Source organism: Mirounga leonina, unplaced genomic scaffold, assembly GCF_011800145.1.
Source record: "Mirounga leonina isolate KUSES-001 unplaced genomic scaffold, KU_Mleo_1.0 Mir_91, whole genome shotgun sequence".
NCBI classification, from domain to species: domain Eukaryota; kingdom Metazoa; phylum Chordata; class Mammalia; order Carnivora; family Phocidae; genus Mirounga; species Mirounga leonina.
In genome coordinates, this window is record NW_023270839.1 from 1879968 (window position 1) to 1901147 (window position 21180).

Genomic DNA, 21180 nt, shown 5'->3' on the forward strand with positions numbered 1-21180 from the left:
CTAAATCATATATTTTTATGAGAAAATATCAGGCTGGTGATATGTATAGACTTTAATGTCCCACTTTTGTTTTCTAAATTGTGGCTAATTTTATGGTACATATTTGATTTAGAATAATGGAGCTAAGAAATGAAATCTTGATGGATGTAAGTCAATGCTCATTAGAAATGTTAATGCATTCAATGAAATATTTTTGTAATTCCCAAAATTGTCCTTGTAAATTCTGATGTTCTTTAATATAGATGATACTTAATAACATTATCCTAATATCTTCCTCTTTTTATTTTAAAGGAAAACATCGTAAAACAGGAAGAGATGTAGCTATTAAAATCATTGACAAATTAAGATTTCCAACCAAACAAGAAAGCCAGCTTCGTAATGAGGTTGCAATTCTTCAGGTACATCTTTGTTTTTCATTTGGAGTCTCTAAGATTGTCCCCCAACTTCTGCAGAACAAAGAAAAGGTCTCCAGATATCTATGGTGTAGTTTTTTTTGGAACGCTTTAAAATAACAGGAAAGGCAGCTTGAGCATCCGACTATTGCCTGGGTAGTATCTTTCCTAAGTCTGGGCAGTAGTTGTTCTCTTTTATGTACTTAATTCTGGGTTTTAATATATTATTAATGCCCATTAAATGGGTAATGTTTCAGCATTTGCTCACAGTGGACATGCTGAGACCATTTTGTTTTACATCGTAAATGACCTTGCCTTCATAAACATTCCTCCTTTATGCTGTGATAATTATATGAATTGAGTATGGAACTGTCAGCATATCAGGTACATGAGTAATGTATGCCCAAGAATCAGATCGTCTTGGTATTATTAATGTCCTTTTTGTCTCTCACTGTAAGCCTTTCCCTTCATAGTGAACATGTTACTTAACTCCTTTCATTAACAGTAATCCCTTTTTCAAGCCAGAATATGTTAGTCAAAGATATTATGTGGTATATATAATTTTTGTAACCATTAAAACTTTTTCCACAGACTGAAAGGAAATTGAGCAACTGTTTGCTAAATGTGGTCAACCTAGCTCTTCAGTCTAGACAATCAGGCCATTGATAAATGCCCGTTTTTTATATAACCACCATAATTCTGTACTTGTGCAAGCTGTTCATAATTTCTAATTCATAGCTTTATTGAATAATTTTCATTTGAATGTGGCTAACAAAACAGATTGCATTTCTTCATTTATTGTTTCATTGAACTGCCATTTATTGAGTTTCATACAATAAAAAGTTGAAAAAGATGCAATTTCTGCCCTAAAGGAGCTCATGTGCTCAGACAACCAAAAATAATGCCCGCTATACATAGAAAAATAACATAGACTTTTCTGGGACTCAGAATTTCTAAAGATGGTGTTTTTGTGCTTTTGGACAACTGTGTAACACAGAGAACTACCACAGTGTTCTATGTTTTCCTGGGGAAGATGATAACCAGGCTCTGAAGATGCCAGTTTCATAGATTCATAGCTTAGTGCTTGCTAATCAGTTACCAAAAAAGATTTTTTAGAAAATTCTTAACTTGGCAACATGGAGCTGTTAATGACGTCTGAAAACTTAGTAAATGACATCATGCCAAACCTGGCCCCTGCTCTCCCAGTCTCTACTCCCAAGTATGGTGTCCTGAAGGCAGATCCTTTGCAACATGCCAACCTCCAGACTGGCATATGTACAGAGACATTTATCCTTGCTTGCCAGACACGAGAGAGGGAAGCTTCCTGGTTAACATGGCTCTGTCATTCTACATGTTATTGCAGTGGCAGAGAGTGATCGGATCAATGTAGAAGGTCTAATTCTTTGTGTCTAGGCCCTATAATTGGCTCTCCCCAGCCTTGTCAGTAAGTATCAGCTACTGACTCTATAGTGAGGTAGAAAAATAAAATACACCTGAGCATAAACTGCCTCCCGTCTCCTCTTCTAAAAGAGTAGGCACAGTCGACAACTCAGATACAATAAAGAGACATTTGGCAAAATTTTCATTATGGTTTTAAAAAAAAAAAAAGTTTGTTTAGGTTGAAAGTCAAATTCTGCCCCTTGAGCATGTGAAGAGGTTGAACAGTTCTCATATTATGGCCTGGAATCTCAAAAATCCTCATTGCTCATCCCTCATCCCCACTGTCCCTAACCATTCACTTTATTCATCAAACTCCTATTGATTGAGTACATAGCATGAGCTAAGCACCATCCTAGGTCCAGTGAATACAGTGGGGACAAGACGCATAGATCCTTGTTGTGGGTCTTTTTTTTTTTTTTTTTCTTGAAGTGGTTTTATTACAGCATGGGGACAGGTCCCATGGACAGAAAGAGCTGCCTGTTGTCGTGGGTCTTAATTTGAATCACTCAGCTGTACCTTCAGTCAGATGTTTGCAACTTATTTATGTGTTGAATTTTCAATCACGTAACATGTACCATGAGTCTTCTTAAGCCTTGGCTTAATTACATGCACATGCGGGATTCAGAAGTTCATACTTTTATCATAAAGTTGCCAATTGTTTCAAAATTTCAAATATAGGGGACTCATCCTATCTCCCAACTGAAACAAATGAAAGAAAATGTTTTAACCCTTTAAGCATTGTCTGATTTATCAGCCTCTCGGGAAAGATTTTAATTCAGTATTCAAAGACAGTGAAGTTCAAGCTCACCTCCTTTGAGTCTTTGCTCAAATATCATCAACTGTATAAGTACCATGCTTACCTTATTGAAAACTACAATTCACTCAAACCGCCTCCCATCCCTACCCCTGTGCCCCTCTTACTCTGATCTATGTTTTTTTCTTCCATAGCACTTATCACCTTCTGTTCTATTAAAGAATTTCATTTATTGTATTTGTTGTGTGTTTCTCTCCCCAGCCCCCTAGAATATACACATCAGGAGGGTAGATATCATTCTTTTGTTTACTGATATATCCCGAACACCAGAAATTGTTCCTGGCACGTATCAGGTGTTTAGCAAATATTTGTTGATTGAATATTTGTTGAATTAAAATTGTACAGAAACACCATCCTGTCACATAAAATGTCCTACATAGTATCTAACCAGGTAGCAGAAGTCTAGACTGCATTTGCTATTAATGGTTAATTGGTTAGTTAAGAAGGATTAACTACGGTTAATGGGGTTAGTTCTTTGAAAGCCCTCATTGCCTCATTTTATATTTATCAAAAGTAAGAATTCATCTTTTTGGACCTGAAAAGACAAAGTGGTAATGGGGTTAGAGAGTGGGGGTTAGAATTCTGACTCACTAACTGATATGTTCAGAAAAAGTACCATGATTGAAGTCAATTGGATGGTGAGCAAGGTTTTCTTCTACTACTCTTGAGGAACAGAATTCCATCCCTCTGGATATAAAAGTGATTCCTAGAAGCATTTGGTATCCTCTGCCTTGTAGTCCCCTACTTAGGAAAGCTGGAGTCCTAGTTTATGGTTGTACCTGAAGTCTCACAAGTTCTGCCCTGTCCCCTTCCTCCAGATTCTCCAGAAGGGGCCGTGTGGGCTGAAGTGACTGATGGCAGAAATCCCTCCGCATGCAGCTCTTCTAGTCCTCTGGTCAATTTCTGATGTGTTTCTGTTGTTTGTAGAAAAGTACCTTTGCTTATAGAAGACTTCAGAGTTGTGTAAATATGGAATATGTGAAATAGTAGAATTCTTTCTTTGTCCATTTTCTCCTTGCTGTATAACCTAGGTCAGGGCTTTCCAAAATCTGATTCAGTCATTAGAAAACTAAGCTCTTCAGATATTTTTGAATAGTTGACAAATTAAGGCATGTATGAATCTTACGGCATAGTCATCCCTTACTTATATCATTTAGAATAGCCTATTTTCGTTAGATGTGAATACTTCGTTATTATTATTATGTTTCAGTGGAATGTTAATGTACATGTTAAATGTTTCATAAAATCCCCAAGGGATCCTGCTTATATTAGTATGTTAAAAGTTGTATCTTGATTTAAAAAAAGACATAGCAAATTAAAAAAAAATTTTTTTTTCTATTCATGTCAGCAAAATAAGAATAAGAAGATTGTTGTTTTATGATTAGGAATATCACAGAAAACTGACCTTTTACAAGGAGATGGCAACTGTCTCTTACAAAACTTAGGAACTTAAAATTTAAAGTAAATGGTATTGGTATATTTAGTATACTGTACTAACACGGACTTGTTCAGTCAGAATTACAACACTAGCACTTCTGTTTATGATACAATGTGTGAAAGCATTTTGGAATTTAACAAGGACTGAATATAGAATACATAATATAGAAAAAATACATAAGAATTTTATAAGCCATAAATTAAATGTATCCCTTTGCACTCCAAAATTACCTCTATTATTCTGGTTTCTCTCTTGTGAGGCACTCCTCTTCCCATTCAAGTCTCTCTTCCCTTAAAAACCAAACAGCAGCAACAGCCAAACGTGGTCTTGATTTGTCCAGGCTAGCCTTGCATAGCTGCATCCAATTCTCCCTTCTGTGTGGCCACACTTTAGATTTGTGCTCTCCTCTTCTTTCCATTCTTGTTCATACATTCCCTTGTCTTTGGTTTCCACACCTTTCTTAAAGAAAATGCAAGGTCCTTTTGCCATTGCCTTGTTTTCTCCTTCTGCCTATCTGTCACCCTTTGGCTCTTTTTCAGTCTTTATCCAACTTGACTAATCTCAGTCCTTATGCAGCATTGATCATTTGTTCCCCTGCATTTACAAGATCCTCTTTCTCCTTCCCTGCTAGTTTCTCCAAACTTCTTCCTGAACTTCTCCTTTCTTTCACCTAACTGGCCTATGCTAATGTGGGACTCATTCCCGGAATGAGGTCACCCACTTTAAGAGCAGCCTCTGTCATCCCTTTCCAGGTCATTCCATAATTTATCTTTGAGTTCTGATCTTCCAGAGGCACTTGAGTCTCATATTTTTGACCTTTGGACATCTCCACTTTGCTGGGCCAGTCTCACCCCAAACCAACCAGCCTAAAACCAAACACTTAATCCTAAGGTCTTATCCTGCAAGATACTCTCTCCCTAGCTTTGTTTTGCTTTCATTCTTCCAGTTTCTAAGGCAAGAACCCTTTTCCTCAATTAATAAAAGTATTAAGTCAATCAACAGTACCTATGAAGTACTTCCTTCCTTTATACAAAGCGATATACTGAGCCTCTGGGCCATATAAAAATGAATGAAACCTTTTAAGATGTTTATCATCTATCTGGGCAGTCAGGTACAAGTAACTACAAATCAGGATAGCTGTGGAAGCCTAGTGAAAGAAATCATGGATTATGACTGAAGCCCGAATGTTGGAGCAGTTCCAAGAGAAATATGGCATTGGTGAAGTCTTGAAAGATTCATGGGTTTTGATAACCAAAGAAATGTTGGAAAGGGTTATTAGGCTGAGGGGCCACCTTAGTAAAATAAATATTCTATGAAGATTGAGTAGAAAAATTTAGATCATTTTAGAAGATCAGCTTTCAGACATTTTTCCTCATGTATCCTCAAAAAGAATTCTAAAAAACGTTGTACCTTGTACCTTGTTGTGTATTTTTAAGATGACAGCTAGAACTCTTTTATCAGACATTTAAAGAGTTTTAGTTTTGCACTATATTAAAAATATTGATATTTAAAAATAAAGCTATTATATCACTCCTTTACAAGTGTGCATTAGAATCTAATTGTCATAGTCATTTGATATACTTTACCAACCATTTAAAAAAATATATGAATGGGCTCTTCTTTGACAATATAATTCACAATATTGCTTTGTTTTCTTTGACTATATTACAGTTTTCTCACAAAATTGCATTCTAATGTAATGTGTTTTTATAATTGAAAATCTTTTATTGGTCCCCTTTCATAATTATTTACAGTAAAAATAGGTATATATTTTAAATTTCTTGATTACAGCACTTTTAATAAGTGTTTCAAAGCATTCTTTTGGGTTCAGTTATCATTACAAGTATTAGTAAAAACTTAATTCCATAAAATTTTACCTATACTTGTTAAACATAAAAAATAAGATGCTACTGAAAATACACTATTTATTGAGATTGACTTTTTAATTTAGTTCATAAATTGGTGTGTGAATATTGTTGTTTGAATTAGACAGAATTCAGCAACAATTTTCTTTCTTTTTTTTAAACTATAGGAGCCAAGTTATAAGCCCAAACAAAAACAGTGATTTATCTTCAGAAATTCATTTCAGTCCTCTCTCCATTAATAAATCCCTTAAATCTCTAATTTTGATGAAAGCATGAATTAGAAACCAAGTTACAGATGAATTGATTTCCAAGTTAGAGTCATTCACTTCAGACTGGCACAGTATTTCAAATTTTCTCTCTGCTTTTCTCTCAGGGGATTTTTCTCCCCCCGGCAAGGTGCTCTAGTAATATTGGGAGTAAGTGAGAAGCATCCATGGAAGGAAGAAAAATGATTATGAAAGGAAACATGTGGATGGAGAATTTGAGAACTACACAGATATTTTCAGATCTGTATTATAAGTTATTTGTGGACTGGTCTGATTCATTCATTCATTCCTCATATATTCTTGAGTGCCCACCGTGTTCCAGCTACAGTAAAGATACGGATATAAACAAAACAGATTTTCTTAAAACTATATAAACAAAACAGATTTTCCTAAAACTATGCTCTGCTCACATATCTCTTAAAAATCTTTCTGTTCCCCAAGAGTATGCCTACTTGGTTAGGAGACTGCTGTGGTGGGACATAGTGTTCAGTAAGACCAGGAAATGGCTTTCATGTGAGTTCATGGAGAACCTTAGATATTGTGCCAAGTTGATTGGATTTTATTATGCTTGGGTGATTGTAAATTATTGAAATGTTTTGAAAAAATATTATGATCAAATTAGCATTTGGAGATGGCATATTATAGAGAAAAATGTCTAAAGGCAAGAAAACCTCATTGGAGGCTATTTGCTGTTTTCAGCTGGTAGTGACAAAGTGCCCCTGTTCCTCTTCTTTCTTGCTATGCAGTTGTCTTGGCTTCATCCTTAACATTTCCATTGGCACTAGTCTAGACCAGACTGTTGTTGTTGTTGTTGTTTTTTAAGATTTTATTTATTTGTCAGAGAGGGCGAGAGAGTGAGCACAAGCAGGAGGAGTGGCAGGCAGAGGGAGAAACAGGCTCCTGGCTGAGCAGGGAGCCTGATGCAGGACTCGATCCCAGGATCCTGGGATCATGACCTGAGCCGAAGGCAGACGCTTAACCGACTGAGCCACCCAGGCATCCCTAGACCAGACTTTTAAATTCATGCCTTGATTGCTGCAATGGGTGATATTCTGATAGTTTGGTTCCCCACTCCCCCAACCCCACTCTGTCATCATCTTGCTGACCCTGCCTTTTCCCCTGTCCATCCTGAAGACCACAATCAGATGAGTCTTTAGTGGGTTTCCATCCTATCCCTCCCTAGCTCAGTAGTTTTCTTATTTCATCAAATCTGTTTTTAGCATTGTAGGTGATCATGCTGGACCTTATCACTCCTATTCAACTGAGTCCTTCTTTTCAAGTTACTGTTCTCATCATACTCTTAGCCTCTGGCCATTGCTCAGCTTTTAATTCCAAGCCTGGATGCCCATCTTGGTTTCCTTGGTTTATTCATGTTTGATTGATCTTCGAGATGTATCAATTCTCTCTGACTGCTTGTGCTCTTTTCCATATCTCCTGTTTACTTATGGTTTCTAGTCTTCATACAAAGCAGTAATACTTATCAAATACTTCTTATGTCATAATTATATTATAAACAAATTTGAAGGTCTCAGCAACACCCTTGTTTTCGGTTTCCACGATGCCTAGCACAGTAGTAAAGACATTACAAGTAATAGGTTAACATTTGACAAAATTGTCTTAAATCACATACTGTATTAAATTTTAAGGGCCTTTGTTATAAAACCTTTTGCGTGAACCATTAAATTTTAGGCTCGAATTAGAAAATTATGGTATTTGAGGAGGAGGAAGAGTTTGTAGAATAGCTGTTAATTGGTCCAGATGTACAGCTGTCTCAAAAGCTGAATCCTGTGGGGAAAATTGGGCTTTAGGTACAAAAGAAGTCAGAGAATGTGTCAGAGCGATACCTTTAAAGACAGTGGAACCTCAAGATCAAGAGGGGATTTGGTAACCTAGAACTATACTGTGGTGGTACATGGGTTTAGAAATAGAATGAGCTGCCAGTCAGGAAAATAAGGAATCATCAAGGCAACTTGTCAAGGTGGATGTCATAACAGGCAGAGGGAGCACTGAGAAGACTGACCACAGGCAGCATTCAGAAAACCAGACAATATGCTGAGATGGGTTGTGAGATCATAGTGAAGAGGCTTAAGTGTCATGGAGCCTGGGGCATACCAGTTAGAACAGGCAGGACCCCAGTCCTAAATGGACTTGAGTCCACAGAAAAAATTAAAGCAATGTGTAATATAGCGTTTAAAGAACATGCGTTCTGGAATCAGATGCCTGGGTTTAAAGCTCAGACTTATTTAAGAGTTCTCAGGAGCTTGGATAAGTTACTTACACTGTCCGAGCCTCAGTTTCCTTCTCTGGAAAACCTCGTAGAGATGTTGTGAGACTCGGAATGTGATAATTTTGTGAAACTCTTCACAGTACCTGGCAGGTAGTAAAGGTTCCATACTTACTAAAGTGTTACTAGCTTTGCCACCACTAGGTCGTAAAGTCTAGCTCCTAGAAAGCGGGTCCCATAACTTGATGTTGAATTCCGTAAATAGAGAACCTCAAGACACATTGTTTCATCATAGCAAAGAACATGGTTGACTCAAAGCATAGACTCAGGCTGAAACATACCTTAACATATGCCTGGCCCCTGATAGGCCTTAGTAAATATTTATTGAACCAATTATGTCACCACACCGAAGAAACCAGGGGAATACAGAATTGCAGAGCATGCCAATAAGATAATAAAGCATTCCTTATCATTTGTCTAAAAACATGGCAATTTGTCTTCACTGAGCAAGATGAAATATATATCTTATAAGTAAATGGCTTTGTTCTCTTAGTCTAGAAGGATGATCAGGAGGTGGAGAAGAGGTGATCATGATAGAAAACCAGAGAATAATACTGCTAAGTGTGGGTGGGAAAGTGAAAAGTTTTGCAAACTGGTGATTTTTTAAAAAATCATGGAGGAGTCAATTTTTCTTTCTCTAGAGAAAAATAGGCAAAATTTGACTTTCAGTGTGTAGGGAGAGGTTTGTTTATACTTCTGCTGTTTCATCTAATCTGTTTATTATATTTCCTCAAATATTTCTTTGTATTTTATTGCATGAAGAATTTTCATGAAATTGTTTCTTTAGATAAGACATGTTTTGCAACTCTGAGGTAATCTTGTTATCTTCTGCATGTTCCAAAAAATGAAGCCCATTGATTAGGTATATACATATCTAAAATAGAGCAAGAAAGGAAATAAAAATGTATTATAAGAAAAAGAAAAGGAACTTAGAAATTTTTCCAAATAGATATTCTGTTCAGTAAGAAGTTAGTCATAGTGAAAACTTAGTGTCAAAAAGCCAGGTTCCTTGCAAGTCAAAACTGTTCCCCTTTTTGGGGGGGGGGTAAATCTTTTTAAACTTTGATTTCCTTAATTATGAGTTGGAATTCTTCTGACTTGCTGTACTTGGTTTACAAGAATGTTTTGGAGAACTAAATTAAATAATATATTTAAATCAGTGTTTCCCAGCATATTTTTGGAAGAACACTAGTCTTTTGAGTTTGTTCATGGAAGGGGATGGGGGTCAAGATTCCCTCATTGAGACAGTTTAGAAAATGCTGTGTATGATATCCAGGTCATCCACGTCTTGGAAGTGAATACAGTCTTTTCACTTATTAAAGCCCCATAATTAAGAACTCGTTTAGTTTTGAGAATATGCCAATTAAACACGTTTTGCCACAGAAAGCTTACACAAATGTGAAATATCACCATTTGACCTTTTTGCACATAACGTTCTGTCTTCTATTCCTGTCCAGTAGACCCTATATACTTGTTCCACTTCCCATTATCTGATATATAAGACATCAGAAGGAGTATGTGTCTGCACAGATCATTTAACGCTATAATAGAATGTTATGCTTTCTGGAGTGCTGGCATCTAAATATAGAAGCCGGGCTACAGTGATATGATTTGTTAAAAATTACACTTTAAATCTAACACCAAGACTGGATTGGATTTATGCATTCATGTTTCTAGCCAGATAGATTAACAGGAAATAAAAAAGTGTTCCAGATGTGTCTCCATTGCTCTGCATTTGATAGCAAATTTTAAAAAAATCCAGATATTTGAACCATTTTTCAGCTTTTATATACAATAAACATATCTTGATTTACAAATTCCAATTTTTCTGTTTTAACAACCATACTTTAATTCTTGCCTTTCCCCTAAACACAAACAGTAATAGCATGGAAGAAGGGGGGTGTTATATTTTATGGGTGAAATGTTGCTAACATTGATTTTTTTTTAAGGTATTGATCAGTCGTTAATTTTCTGTCCTTGAAGTTTTTGTTGTTGGCTCTCATATATCAACACCTTTTTACCTAGTCAACTTAAAATTCTGGCCTTGGTTAGGGGTCAAGAAGTAGGTACTGGAGTACATACAAGATCCTTTCTGTTGGGGTCTGTCCTGAGTTCTCCTGATAGAAACCACTGCCCCTTCACCCAAAAATTACAGTATCAAACTCAGGCATATATAAGCATTAATTCCAATGAAACCTCAGTGTATCAGACCAGATGACAGACTTAGGACATCTGGATTTGGTTTTTTAAATTTTCCATGTACCTCTAATTTAAAGGATTCCTGGTGATGGATGGAAAACATCACATAGCTTTGTACTATTTCTACCTGATAAGAAGTCAAAAAAAGATGGAAACAGTATGAGAGAAAATGATGGGAGGGTTTTTAAAGTATTGTTTTATATATATTTCCCTTTAGCTTCTCTTAGAGGGTAAGAAGAGGACTCATTCTATTTATCGTGTGTTTGCAGCAACCCTGGAATCTAAAGCTAGATTGAAGCATTTCCAGAATTGATGAAGAGAAGAATGACTCAGAGATGTGTAGATATGTTTATGGGTATACATGAATACAAAATCATGCATCAGCCCTCAGTTGATTTTCTTGCTGAGCAAATATTGAATTGGTCCTTTTTCTTTTTCTTTTCTTTTTTATTTCTTGGGCCAGTGTTACCTAATACAATACACAAGACTTAAAGCTATTTAAGATGTTGTAGTAGACTGTTCATTACAAGCTGGCCACCTGCAAGTTGACTGTCTTGAGAGCCAGGCACAACACAGGTATATCTCTTGTTTTTAGCAGTTAATGAAGATGCTTCAACGTACTGTTTCTCTCACAGAATTTCAGACTGTATTAAACTAGCATTAATCTGTGCTAACTACTGCTACAACCAAAGTAAATTACATTCCAGTTGTGATGGATGGTATGAGCAGACAATTCTTACCAAAAATTATATGAACGTTTCTGAGGTCCAAGAGTCCAGTGGGTTAAGTTTGATTGTGGCCCCATTGATCTCAGTGTCAGCCAGTGATAGCTATATATAAGAGGATGGATTATTATAGCTGGTCTTGTGGTTGAAGTAATGTTGTATGCCTTTATTCCTCTGACAGTGCATGTTAGCTTTATTTTGTTCTAGGTTGTTGTTATCAAGTCCCTTTCTAAAAGTTTGCAGATGAAATTTGCCAAAAATGCTAAAAGATAACTACTTAAAGTAGGACCTCATGTAAACTGTAGGCCTTTGGCCAACTGAGCATGAAATGGGCACACGTTTACATGCAACAACCAGGTGATCTCCATTCTCACCTGAGGCCAGGAGGGCCTTCGCCTAGTGCAACACAGCCCTCACTTGGTTGACCTCAGAGTAGATGCATCTCTGCCATCACTGAGGTCTAAAAACACAGCAAGGGGAAAGATGGGGGAGGACACATTAGAAGGTGCAAGTTTGTGGCCGTTCACACTTGCCCCGTAGCCTCTGTTAGATGAACGGCAAAAGGAAATTTTCTTTGCTGCCACTTACTGTAAACTTTCAGGTATCAAACTAGAGAGAGAAATGTAACCCAGAGCTTTTTAAAATGACAGAAAATCTGCCTAATAATATTATCAGTTAACCTTTACTATATATCAGGCATGATTTCAGGTATTTTATACACATTAAATGATTAAGTCCTAGTCACATTTCAAAATTAGACACATTATTCTTTTTTTTAAAAAAAAATTTATTGTTACGTTAATCACCATACATTACATCATTAGTTTTAGATGTAGTGTTCCATGATTCATTGTTTGTGCATAACACCCAGTACTCCATGCAGTACGTGCCCTCTTTAATACCCATCACCAGGCTAACCCATCCTCCCACCCCCCTCCCCTCTAGAACCCTCAGTTTGTTTTTCAGAGTCCATCGTTAGACACATTATTCTTATGCCATTTTACGTACAAAGAAATGGAAGTCGAGCTGGGAAGTGCAGAGCTCCAGTACACTCTGGCATTCTGTCTCTAGGTACTGTGCTCCTGAAATTCTGTTCCACACCTTGAGACTTTCCTTGTAGTCATGCCTGCTCTGGGCTAAAGCAAAAATGGAGAAAGAGAAGGGAGTCCCAAGGGAGTACACAAGAAGGCAGAAGTACGGTGACCCTTATTATCTGAAAAGCCCATTTTTCATTGCTTTATTTCTCATCCTCAGGACAGTAATGAAATCCTAGGAATTAGGTTTTCATAACTCATGTACAGTGGGGGGGGGGGCGGTGGTGGTGGCATGGAAGGAAAGGGATAATTTAGAAGGAATATACTGACGGTGGCCTTCAGCAACTGCTGCTTTGCTTCTCTTGCTGATAACTCTTGCTTAGTAGCCTTTGAGAATGAGCTGAAACTATGAATAGCTCCTTATTGAGAACTAGATATAAAATAAATACAAATCACCCAAATAGCAGGAAAATTATGGGTTTCTTCCTACCAAAGATGCTGAAGTATTTACCAGGGCAGTGGCCAGAACTTGTATGTTTTGAAGGAGTGGTGCCCAGAAACCACTAGGAGGTCTTTGTCATTCCCCTGAGACTTCAGAAAATCATTTTTCAACTCACACTAGTGGCAGCATCTCTGATATTAGTCATCATCAGAATCCTGAGATTGCTTACTAGCAGATTCAAGTGAACTTACAATGAAAAATTCATGTACTGTATTCTTATATGAAGAGAAGATACCAGCATAGACCATATCCAGTGCAAAATGTGCTGACCAAATATGTCAGACATGCGTTATCATCTCTTCAGTAAAATAATTTAAATCCTAAAGAATGTTATCTACATACTAAAACGTAAGGAGATACAGGAATTTGTCTTTCAATCAAATTAACAAATTTGCATGGGACATTTAATATGTACCAGGCACTAGGCTTATACTGACTAGGAATATAACATAAAATATAGGCCTTATGGAGCTTATAGACTTGTAGATAAGACACACAGGTTCACCAGTAACTGAGTATGACATGTTAACTTTTCTGAAAGAGCATTTATCAAGGATTGAGGAAAGAGGGTGGAGAGACACCCAAGTCAGACTATGGGAGTCAATGAAAGCTGCCTGACCGCTAAATATTCAGACCAGGCAAAATGGTCTGGTTCAGGCTGAGAGAAAGTATGTGTGAAAGTGTAGAAAGGAGAGAGAGAGTGATACTTGTTCTGAAAATAGTTTACTGTGGCTAGAGAGAAGGGTAGATATGTAGGAGAAGAAGAAAAGATGGGGAAATATTGGGGTGTGGGGAGGATAAGTAGTTGATGGTGAAGGGTCCTGTGTGCCACGCTAACAGGGTACATCTCCTCCTCAAGCTAGTGGTGATTCCCTTATGAACTGGAAGTAAGATGGAATAATCACAATCACAGTGGCAGCCCTTTGAGGAGTGGGCTGGAGGAGAGCAAAACCTAAGAGGAGATCACTTGGGAGGCTGTGGCCCATCCCTAGGAAAGAGATAAGGCTCAAACTAAGGCATTGATGGTTGAGGATGTGAGAGAAATTCTCAGTGTGAGAGAAATTAAGGGGATGAGCTCTAAAACTTTCAGAGACCAACTGGTTGTTAGAAGTGAGAGGGAAGGGAATGTTTAGGATGACTCTCAGGTTTCTGACCCAGATGGCAGGGCATTTACCAAGAGCGGAAACACCACCACAAGAGTAAGTTTGTATGGAAAGACACTGATCCCAATGTTGGCATCATTCATTTACATGAAAAAAGACACTTGGATATAAGATTCTGGAATTTAGGAGAGATAGCTGAGCTTCCCTTATCAATTTTGGTATTATCTTTACTGAGTCTTCTTATAATCATCTGCTTTCTACATTGACTTTTGTTGCATCTCTCCAGGAATTACATGCTTTTTCCCCTTTATAAGGCATCAGATGATGGTGATTTCGAGGGTCCTTAAATGAGTATAAATTTTAAGAGAATGTGATTGGAAAATAGATAAGAAGGTGTGCTTTTCTCTCAACCCTGGCAAACGGGCAGTAATGAGGATCAACAAAGCCATTGCCACAATGCTTTACTTCTGAGAAAGGCACCTCATGTCCCCACCAATACCACTGTGTAATGGAATATTCTTCCTTCTGTTCTGCATGCCATGTAGAATTTAGACCTTGGACTCATCATTGTTAAATTTATTTCTTTCTGTCTCAGTATGAACCAAATCATTCAGGTGTTTGATAGAAAAGTAGTCAGAAGTCCCCATATTAAGGCTATATTGCTCCTAAATAACCTGTTAAAAAGATATGTTGATTCTAAGTCTCCTCTTTTCCTACCTCTCATATGTTTGAGTATAATAATCCTGAAGGCAGAATAAAGAATGGGAAAACATGACACCTTTAACTTATCACAGCTAAATATATGGAATGAATACTGGACTTCAGAGTTGAGTATTAAAATAAAGCAACACTATTAGAATTAAAGAATACAAGTACTAATGAAATATTGCTTAACATGAATCCAAAAAATATAAATAGAATGTATGCATTCACTAAAAATGTGGATTAGTTAAATTCTTATTTCTTTTTTTTTTTCAGATAAAATATTGTAACCTTTATAAAAGCTTTTGCTTTTAGTGACTAGTTTCCATTAATTACATAAGGATTTTCTAGGCAACTTGAATCAGGAAAATTTTTGTCTTGATCTCCAAATGGTATTTCCTCCAGACTTCAGAATAATTTATATTCACCCTGTGGATATGTCATCAATCTGTGAAGTGTGAATGGACACTATTCTTTCCTGTACTTGACCAAATGTTTCATTTCCTGAAAATTAAGTTGCTTAAATGTAACGAACAGATGGCCAGAGAGTCCAGGAGTAGATTACTCTGCCATGAAATTTATTATCTGAGTTCCTGAGGCAGGCCTGAGAAGTTAGCACAATTCCTTCTGAACACTAGTCTGCCATAGTGTTGTGGTCATCAAGCCACTTTTCAGTTAATTCAGTTACTTTGGACATTAGTAGGAAAAGTTGAAAAGCTATTTCATATTTTATATAGAAGAGTAAAATTGTGAACAAGTCACATGGACCGCTTGGGTTGAAGCTTATCTTAGAGTTACCCTTAAGGAATTAAAAAGGTAATATGAATTATAATAGAAAATAAGGCCTTGAATTTTTTTTTTTTTATTTCCAGTCTCCAAATACTATCTTCTCTAGGGTAAAGAAGTATTCATCAGTATAGTATGGAGAATATGGATAAATAAGGCATGATTCTTTCTATTCTCTTTTCTTTTGTTACTGTCAAATATAAAAACAAGTTTGGTCATTTGGGTCAATGCAAAAAATACAGCTCGTGAGTAAGCATCTGTGATAGCCTTGTCTCAACTACACATGATAAACTTTAAAAATGTCAATTTGTTATATATCAGCTCTGCCGGAAAAAAAAAAAGTCATTTTTCTCTTGGAAAAATCTTTCAACTACCACTCAGTGTATTCTTTTTTTTTTTTTTTAAAGGAATCTGGAAAGGATTTTTTTTTTTAAAGCTATCTTTTATTTATCTATTTGACAGAGAGACAGCACAAGTAGGCAGAGTGGCAGGCAGAGGGAGAGGGAGAAGCAGGCTCTCCGCTGAGCAGGGAGCCCGATGCGGGGCTCGATCCCAGGACCCTGGGATCATGACCTGAGCTGAAGGCAGCTGCTTAGCCAACTGAGTCACCCAGGTGCCCCCCACTCAGTGTATTCTTTAGCAAACCTAGAAAAGCATAAACGTTTTTATAAGAGCAAGGGCCACGTGCAGCAAACATATTAGTCTAAACTTTTCTAAAACATCTTTTTACCAGTTGTGTATACATGACTTTTAGTTCAATGCTTTTACTGAATTTTTTATAAATCTATATACCTAACTATATTCAAAGTCCCTTATTAAAAATAGCAAACTTTCCCCTTATCCTTTCATAAAGATGTTAGTAGGGGACATTTTAGAATGCTTCAGAGTTTACAGTGAACATGGCACAAGATAGTTGACAGTGAATAATCTCATTAATCTGTTCCATACTTTTGGCCTAGAACATTCTGGGAATACACCAAATAGATAAACCCATTTAAGTCCTCGCCTCATATAGGAGCTCCTTAAGTCATGTTGTAGAATAGGGAATAGGAAAAAAGAAATACTGACACAGGATGTTAGTACTTTTAAGACTTCACTCACATAGAGGAATGCCAGTAGAAGCACATGAGAATCAACATTGCATATATATTTGGATTAATTTAGGTAGGAGAGCTTCCTGGCCATTTCCTGACTCCCTCTTCTTCCCCACCCTTCATAGCCCAAGACAGGGTACAGAAGCAGCACCACTTCTGTTCTCCCCTGCACTTCCTGAGCCTCCTTTTCATTGATCTTCTTCACACTCCAGTTTTTCCTAGGTCTACGCGGGAGACCCCTTGCATTGCTACCTTCTTCTGTCTGTCTCCTGCTTTCCTATTCATCGTTGCTGCTCCCCACTCAGTCAACAAGGCCTTGGTCATTTAAGAAAGCCAAACTCGGGGCACCTACATGGCTCAGTCGGTTAAGCGTCTGACTTCCGCTCAGGTCATGATCTTGGGGTCCTGGGATCGAGCCCCGTGTCAGGCTCCCAGCTCAGCGGGAAGTCTGCTTCTCCCTCTCCCTCTGCCTCTTCCCCTGCTTGTGCTCTGTCTCTCTCTCTCTCAAATGAATAAATAAAATATTAAAAAAAAAAAGAAAGAAAGCCAAACTCTCCAGAATATTGCTTAAATGCTTAAAGTTAGAGTAAATAGAAAAAAGAATCAGTTCAGAAGATACTCAAAGAGGAAGGTACACTTAGCACATTTCACAGTGGACTTGTTGCAGGAGAATCGTAACTCAGGCAGGACTCTCATGTCATTCTTAAATCCTTTCCTGTCATCATTGATTTAAAAGAGGGCAGCTGAGATGCCTGGATACCCCAGGGGCTGGTAGGCTTTCTACTCGGTGTGGCTCCTGGATCCAGGAAGGGGATTCAAGACCATGTGACAGCCTGGGCATGGGTTCAGGTACGAGCCATGCTATCACTGGTCCTCCATACTGCATATCAAATGGACTCACAGAGTCCTTCATTAGCGTCTCCCACCTAACGATCTGGCACCCCCACAATGGTCAAAGCCCAGCAGCTGTCCGGTATTATTTGTAGCCAGTCAGGACAAATAAAGTAGTAGTTTTGTTCATCTCACTCCCTCTCCATGTACTTCAGCTCTGAAGCTAGAGGCTTAGTCTATCCTGAAGTAGACAGTTTTGACCAGTTAACAGTGTGACAATTTTTTTTTTTAAAGATTTATTTATTTATTTATTCATGAGAGACAGAGAGAGAGGCAGAGGGAGAAGCAGGCTCCCAAGGAGCAGGGAGCCCGATGTGGGACTCGATCCCAGGACCCTGGGATCATGACCTGAGCCGAAGGCAGACGCTTAACCATCTGAGCCACCCAGGCGCCCAACAGTGTGACAATTTCAAGAACAGTGACTCCAGCCCTCTGGAGGTGAAAGGCTTTGGGGTAGAAGTGTAGACATCTGTTCAGACCACGTTCAGAAACTTGCTCTTTCCTGACCACATTAATGGTACAGGATTGGGCATCAAGGCACCAAAATCAAAAAGACCCATCAGGTGTCTGAGGCAGAATCAGCATGGCCCAGGTACGGGCAGGGAGTCCTGAGAGACGGGTTATCATCATGGGAGCTTTGGTCAGGCTCCGTATCCAGTTCACGCCAGACTCTCCTTGTCCGTGGGCAGAGGGAGGATGACAACCGTGCAGAACTCACCTGCGATCCCTTCTGCTACTCACCAGCCAGTACCCATCTGTGAAGTCTAAAGAGCGAGCCGTCTCAGGTTTCAAGAAGTTTGTGAAAATTTCGTTTTACGTGCACTTTTATCTCTGAAGGAGAATTTTTTTTCTAAAATCATTTATTTTTTTTTCTCTGTCCAGCTGTTAGTACATTTCAGTTAGTGCCTGATTTTTTCTTTAGGTAGTTTGTGTTCATGGTGATTTTTTTTTTTTTCTGTTTCTCGCTGAAATGTAAGTGGAATGTATAATAGTTCTTTTATTTTTTTTTATTATTTTTTTTCTAAAGATTTTATTTATTTATTTGGGAGAGAGAGAATGAGAGAGAGAAAGCACATGAGAGGGGGGAGGGTCAGAGGGAGAAGCAGACTCCCCGCCGAGCAGGGAGCCCGATGCAGGACTCGATCCCGGGACTCCAGGATCATGACCTGAGCCGAAGGCAGTGGCTTAATCAACTGAGCCACCCAGGCGCCCCAGGAATGTATAATAGTTCTTTTAATGTTAGGATTTTTTGTTGTTGCGCACAGAAGAAAAATAAAATAAAGGTCAGATGATCGAAGGCTTTGTTGATGACCCCACAGCAACATTCAGACTGAAGCATCCTCACAAGGGTCCATCTAATGTTAAGAGTAATTTTACTTGACATATGTGACAATTAACATGTCAAGCCGAATGCATCCTCTCATTAGCCATTGCTTTATTGTGGAAATATTTATTGAGTGCTTGAGAACCACGCAGGACTATCACGTGGCATGGGTACCGAACAAAACATGGGCTCAATAATTTTTTTTTTTTTTTTTTTTGCTGTTTTCCTGGCAATCTTCACTCTGTATAGGAGCGTTGGTAGCAACTACTGCAGCTTCTCTTAGCAGAACAATTCCAAAAGGTTTTGACTCATGTGCTTCCTCAGTGCCATCTGATGCGCTGCAAGTACAGATTTCATCTTGTCTACATTAACTTTCTATCAAGTGTGTAGAGATGGCCTAGTATGCTTATTTAGGGTGGTATGCTTAATATTGGAGATGATCCTGAGAAATTACAGATTTCTCAATATGGCATTCTAATTAAAACCTAATTAGCAATTCACTGTGCTGGAACTTAGGTTTTTCAGCATAGAAAAAAATAATTTCACTCTGCATAGAAAGTAAAGATATATTTCTTGGAGACATTATAATTTCAAAAATATAAGGCAGCACATGTGGAATTTAGAAATGTTAAAAATCTGAAGTGTAGGTTTCTCCATAGCTTTAAGCTTGAACAGTTTTATATAATCAGTGAGCTTGCCAAACAGTATCAAAAAACTCATTTTCTTCAAGTGCTTTATTTATCTTTAATAGAACCTTCATCACCCTGGTGTTGTAAATTTGGAGTGTATGTTTGAGACGCCTGAAAGAGTGTTTGTTGTTATGGAAAAACTCCATGGAGACATGCTGGAGATGATCTTGTCAAGTGAAAAGGGCAGGTTGCCAGAGCACATAACGAAGTTTTTAATTACTCAGGTAAGAAATCAATTAGAGACAGAAAAAAAAAGATAATATTCAATATCAAATGTTATCACTGTTTTACTGCAGCTTCCTAGCCTTGTTTAGTCCCTGAGTCCCAAGTCTGACTTACACTTGGAAAGGTGGTGGGGGCTTGTTGTATTATTTCGTTTCTATCTGTGGTTTCCAGAGTCCAGCATACCAAGTGAGTCATGCGTCTGTGGGCCCATGTATTAAAACTACTCATGAAACTTTCAATTGCACAGTGACTGAGTCCTGGTTCTTTGAAACTATTCAAGAATGGGTCTCCCTGGAAGATATTACTGACATCTGTTATCTACACCTGTCTTGGTTGCTGTATCAATACCATCATATGCTACTCTTTCTGCTCTCGTTTCCTTAGAAACCTGCCCTGTGAATTGAGCTCATTTCAGCGTCTTGGTGTAAAGAGGCTTAACTGTTCATTGTGGGTTTTCTCGTGGCCCTTCCAATTTATGTCCCAGTAGAAGACATTTAGAAATAAACTCATAGACCAAAATAAGATTATTTTGATGATTTTCTTGTCTCTAGATACTTGTGGCTTTGCGGCATCTTCACTTTAAAAATATCGTTCACTGTGACCTCAAACCAGAAAACGTGTTGCTGGCATCGGCAGATCCTTTCCCCCAGGCAAGTATGAAAGCCTCTCTCGGCAAAGCCAGCTGATGGCAGCCGGCTCCCCTGCAGGATTTTTTCCTCAAAAGCTTTATTTGTTTCATGTTTTACCTGTTCGTTTTCATCCATTTGTCTCCTTCTTCGATCTTGGGGACTGCAGCTTTGTTACTCTGGCTTCTCAGTTCAGCCTGCCTGAGTGCAACACGTGCAGAGCCTCCTCATTGTGCTTGTTCAGCTGGTAGTGTAGACAGAGCCTGGGACACTGGCAGCCCCAGGCAGTGCTGAAAACACTGGCCAGGGAGGGAGGAGAACACTGAAGAGTCCCAGGGACGGTGAAGTTCAGTGTTGTTCTGAGGGGCAAGGGCAAACGTTTCTGCTTTTCCTCAACTCAGAGGATGGAAAACTGCACGTCTCCCCAGGGAATCTGCTATCCGAAGTGACCTAAGGCGGCTATCCGCCTTGCTTCCCTGACCTCTTCAGGTTCTGTCTAGGTTCCCAAGCAGAGCTGATTTTGAGGATCATCGTAGGTAATATGACAGGTCTCTATGCTGATCCTTCAACCTTTACTTATAATAAGCCCTTGCATTCCAGATTTGCATGAGGTTTTTCTGCCTTGTAAAAGTATTACCCACTTCTGAGTATACATATTTTCACATTTATCTCTCAGTTTTGTGTTGGGGGGAAGGAAGGATGAATGTTTAGATGATTTTTTCAGGAATGAAAATATACTTTTGTACCAGCGTTTCACCACTGTCTTCAAATATATAAAATG

General features: G+C 38.2%; 1 protein-coding gene across 1 annotated transcript in view; it reads left to right on the forward strand.

Moving 5' to 3' along the window:
- The window catches only part of PRKD1 (protein kinase D1), a 315285-nt gene that overhangs the window by 273036 nt on the left and 21069 nt on the right, over nucleotides 1–21180 (forward strand). The window contains exons 13-15 of the mRNA XM_034993621.1: nucleotides 292–398; nucleotides 19611–19772; nucleotides 20325–20423. Of these exons, the coding sequence (XP_034849512.1) occupies nucleotides 292–398; nucleotides 19611–19772; nucleotides 20325–20423 (368 nt within the window). The remainder of the gene's footprint in view (nucleotides 1–291; nucleotides 399–19610; nucleotides 19773–20324; nucleotides 20424–21180) is intronic.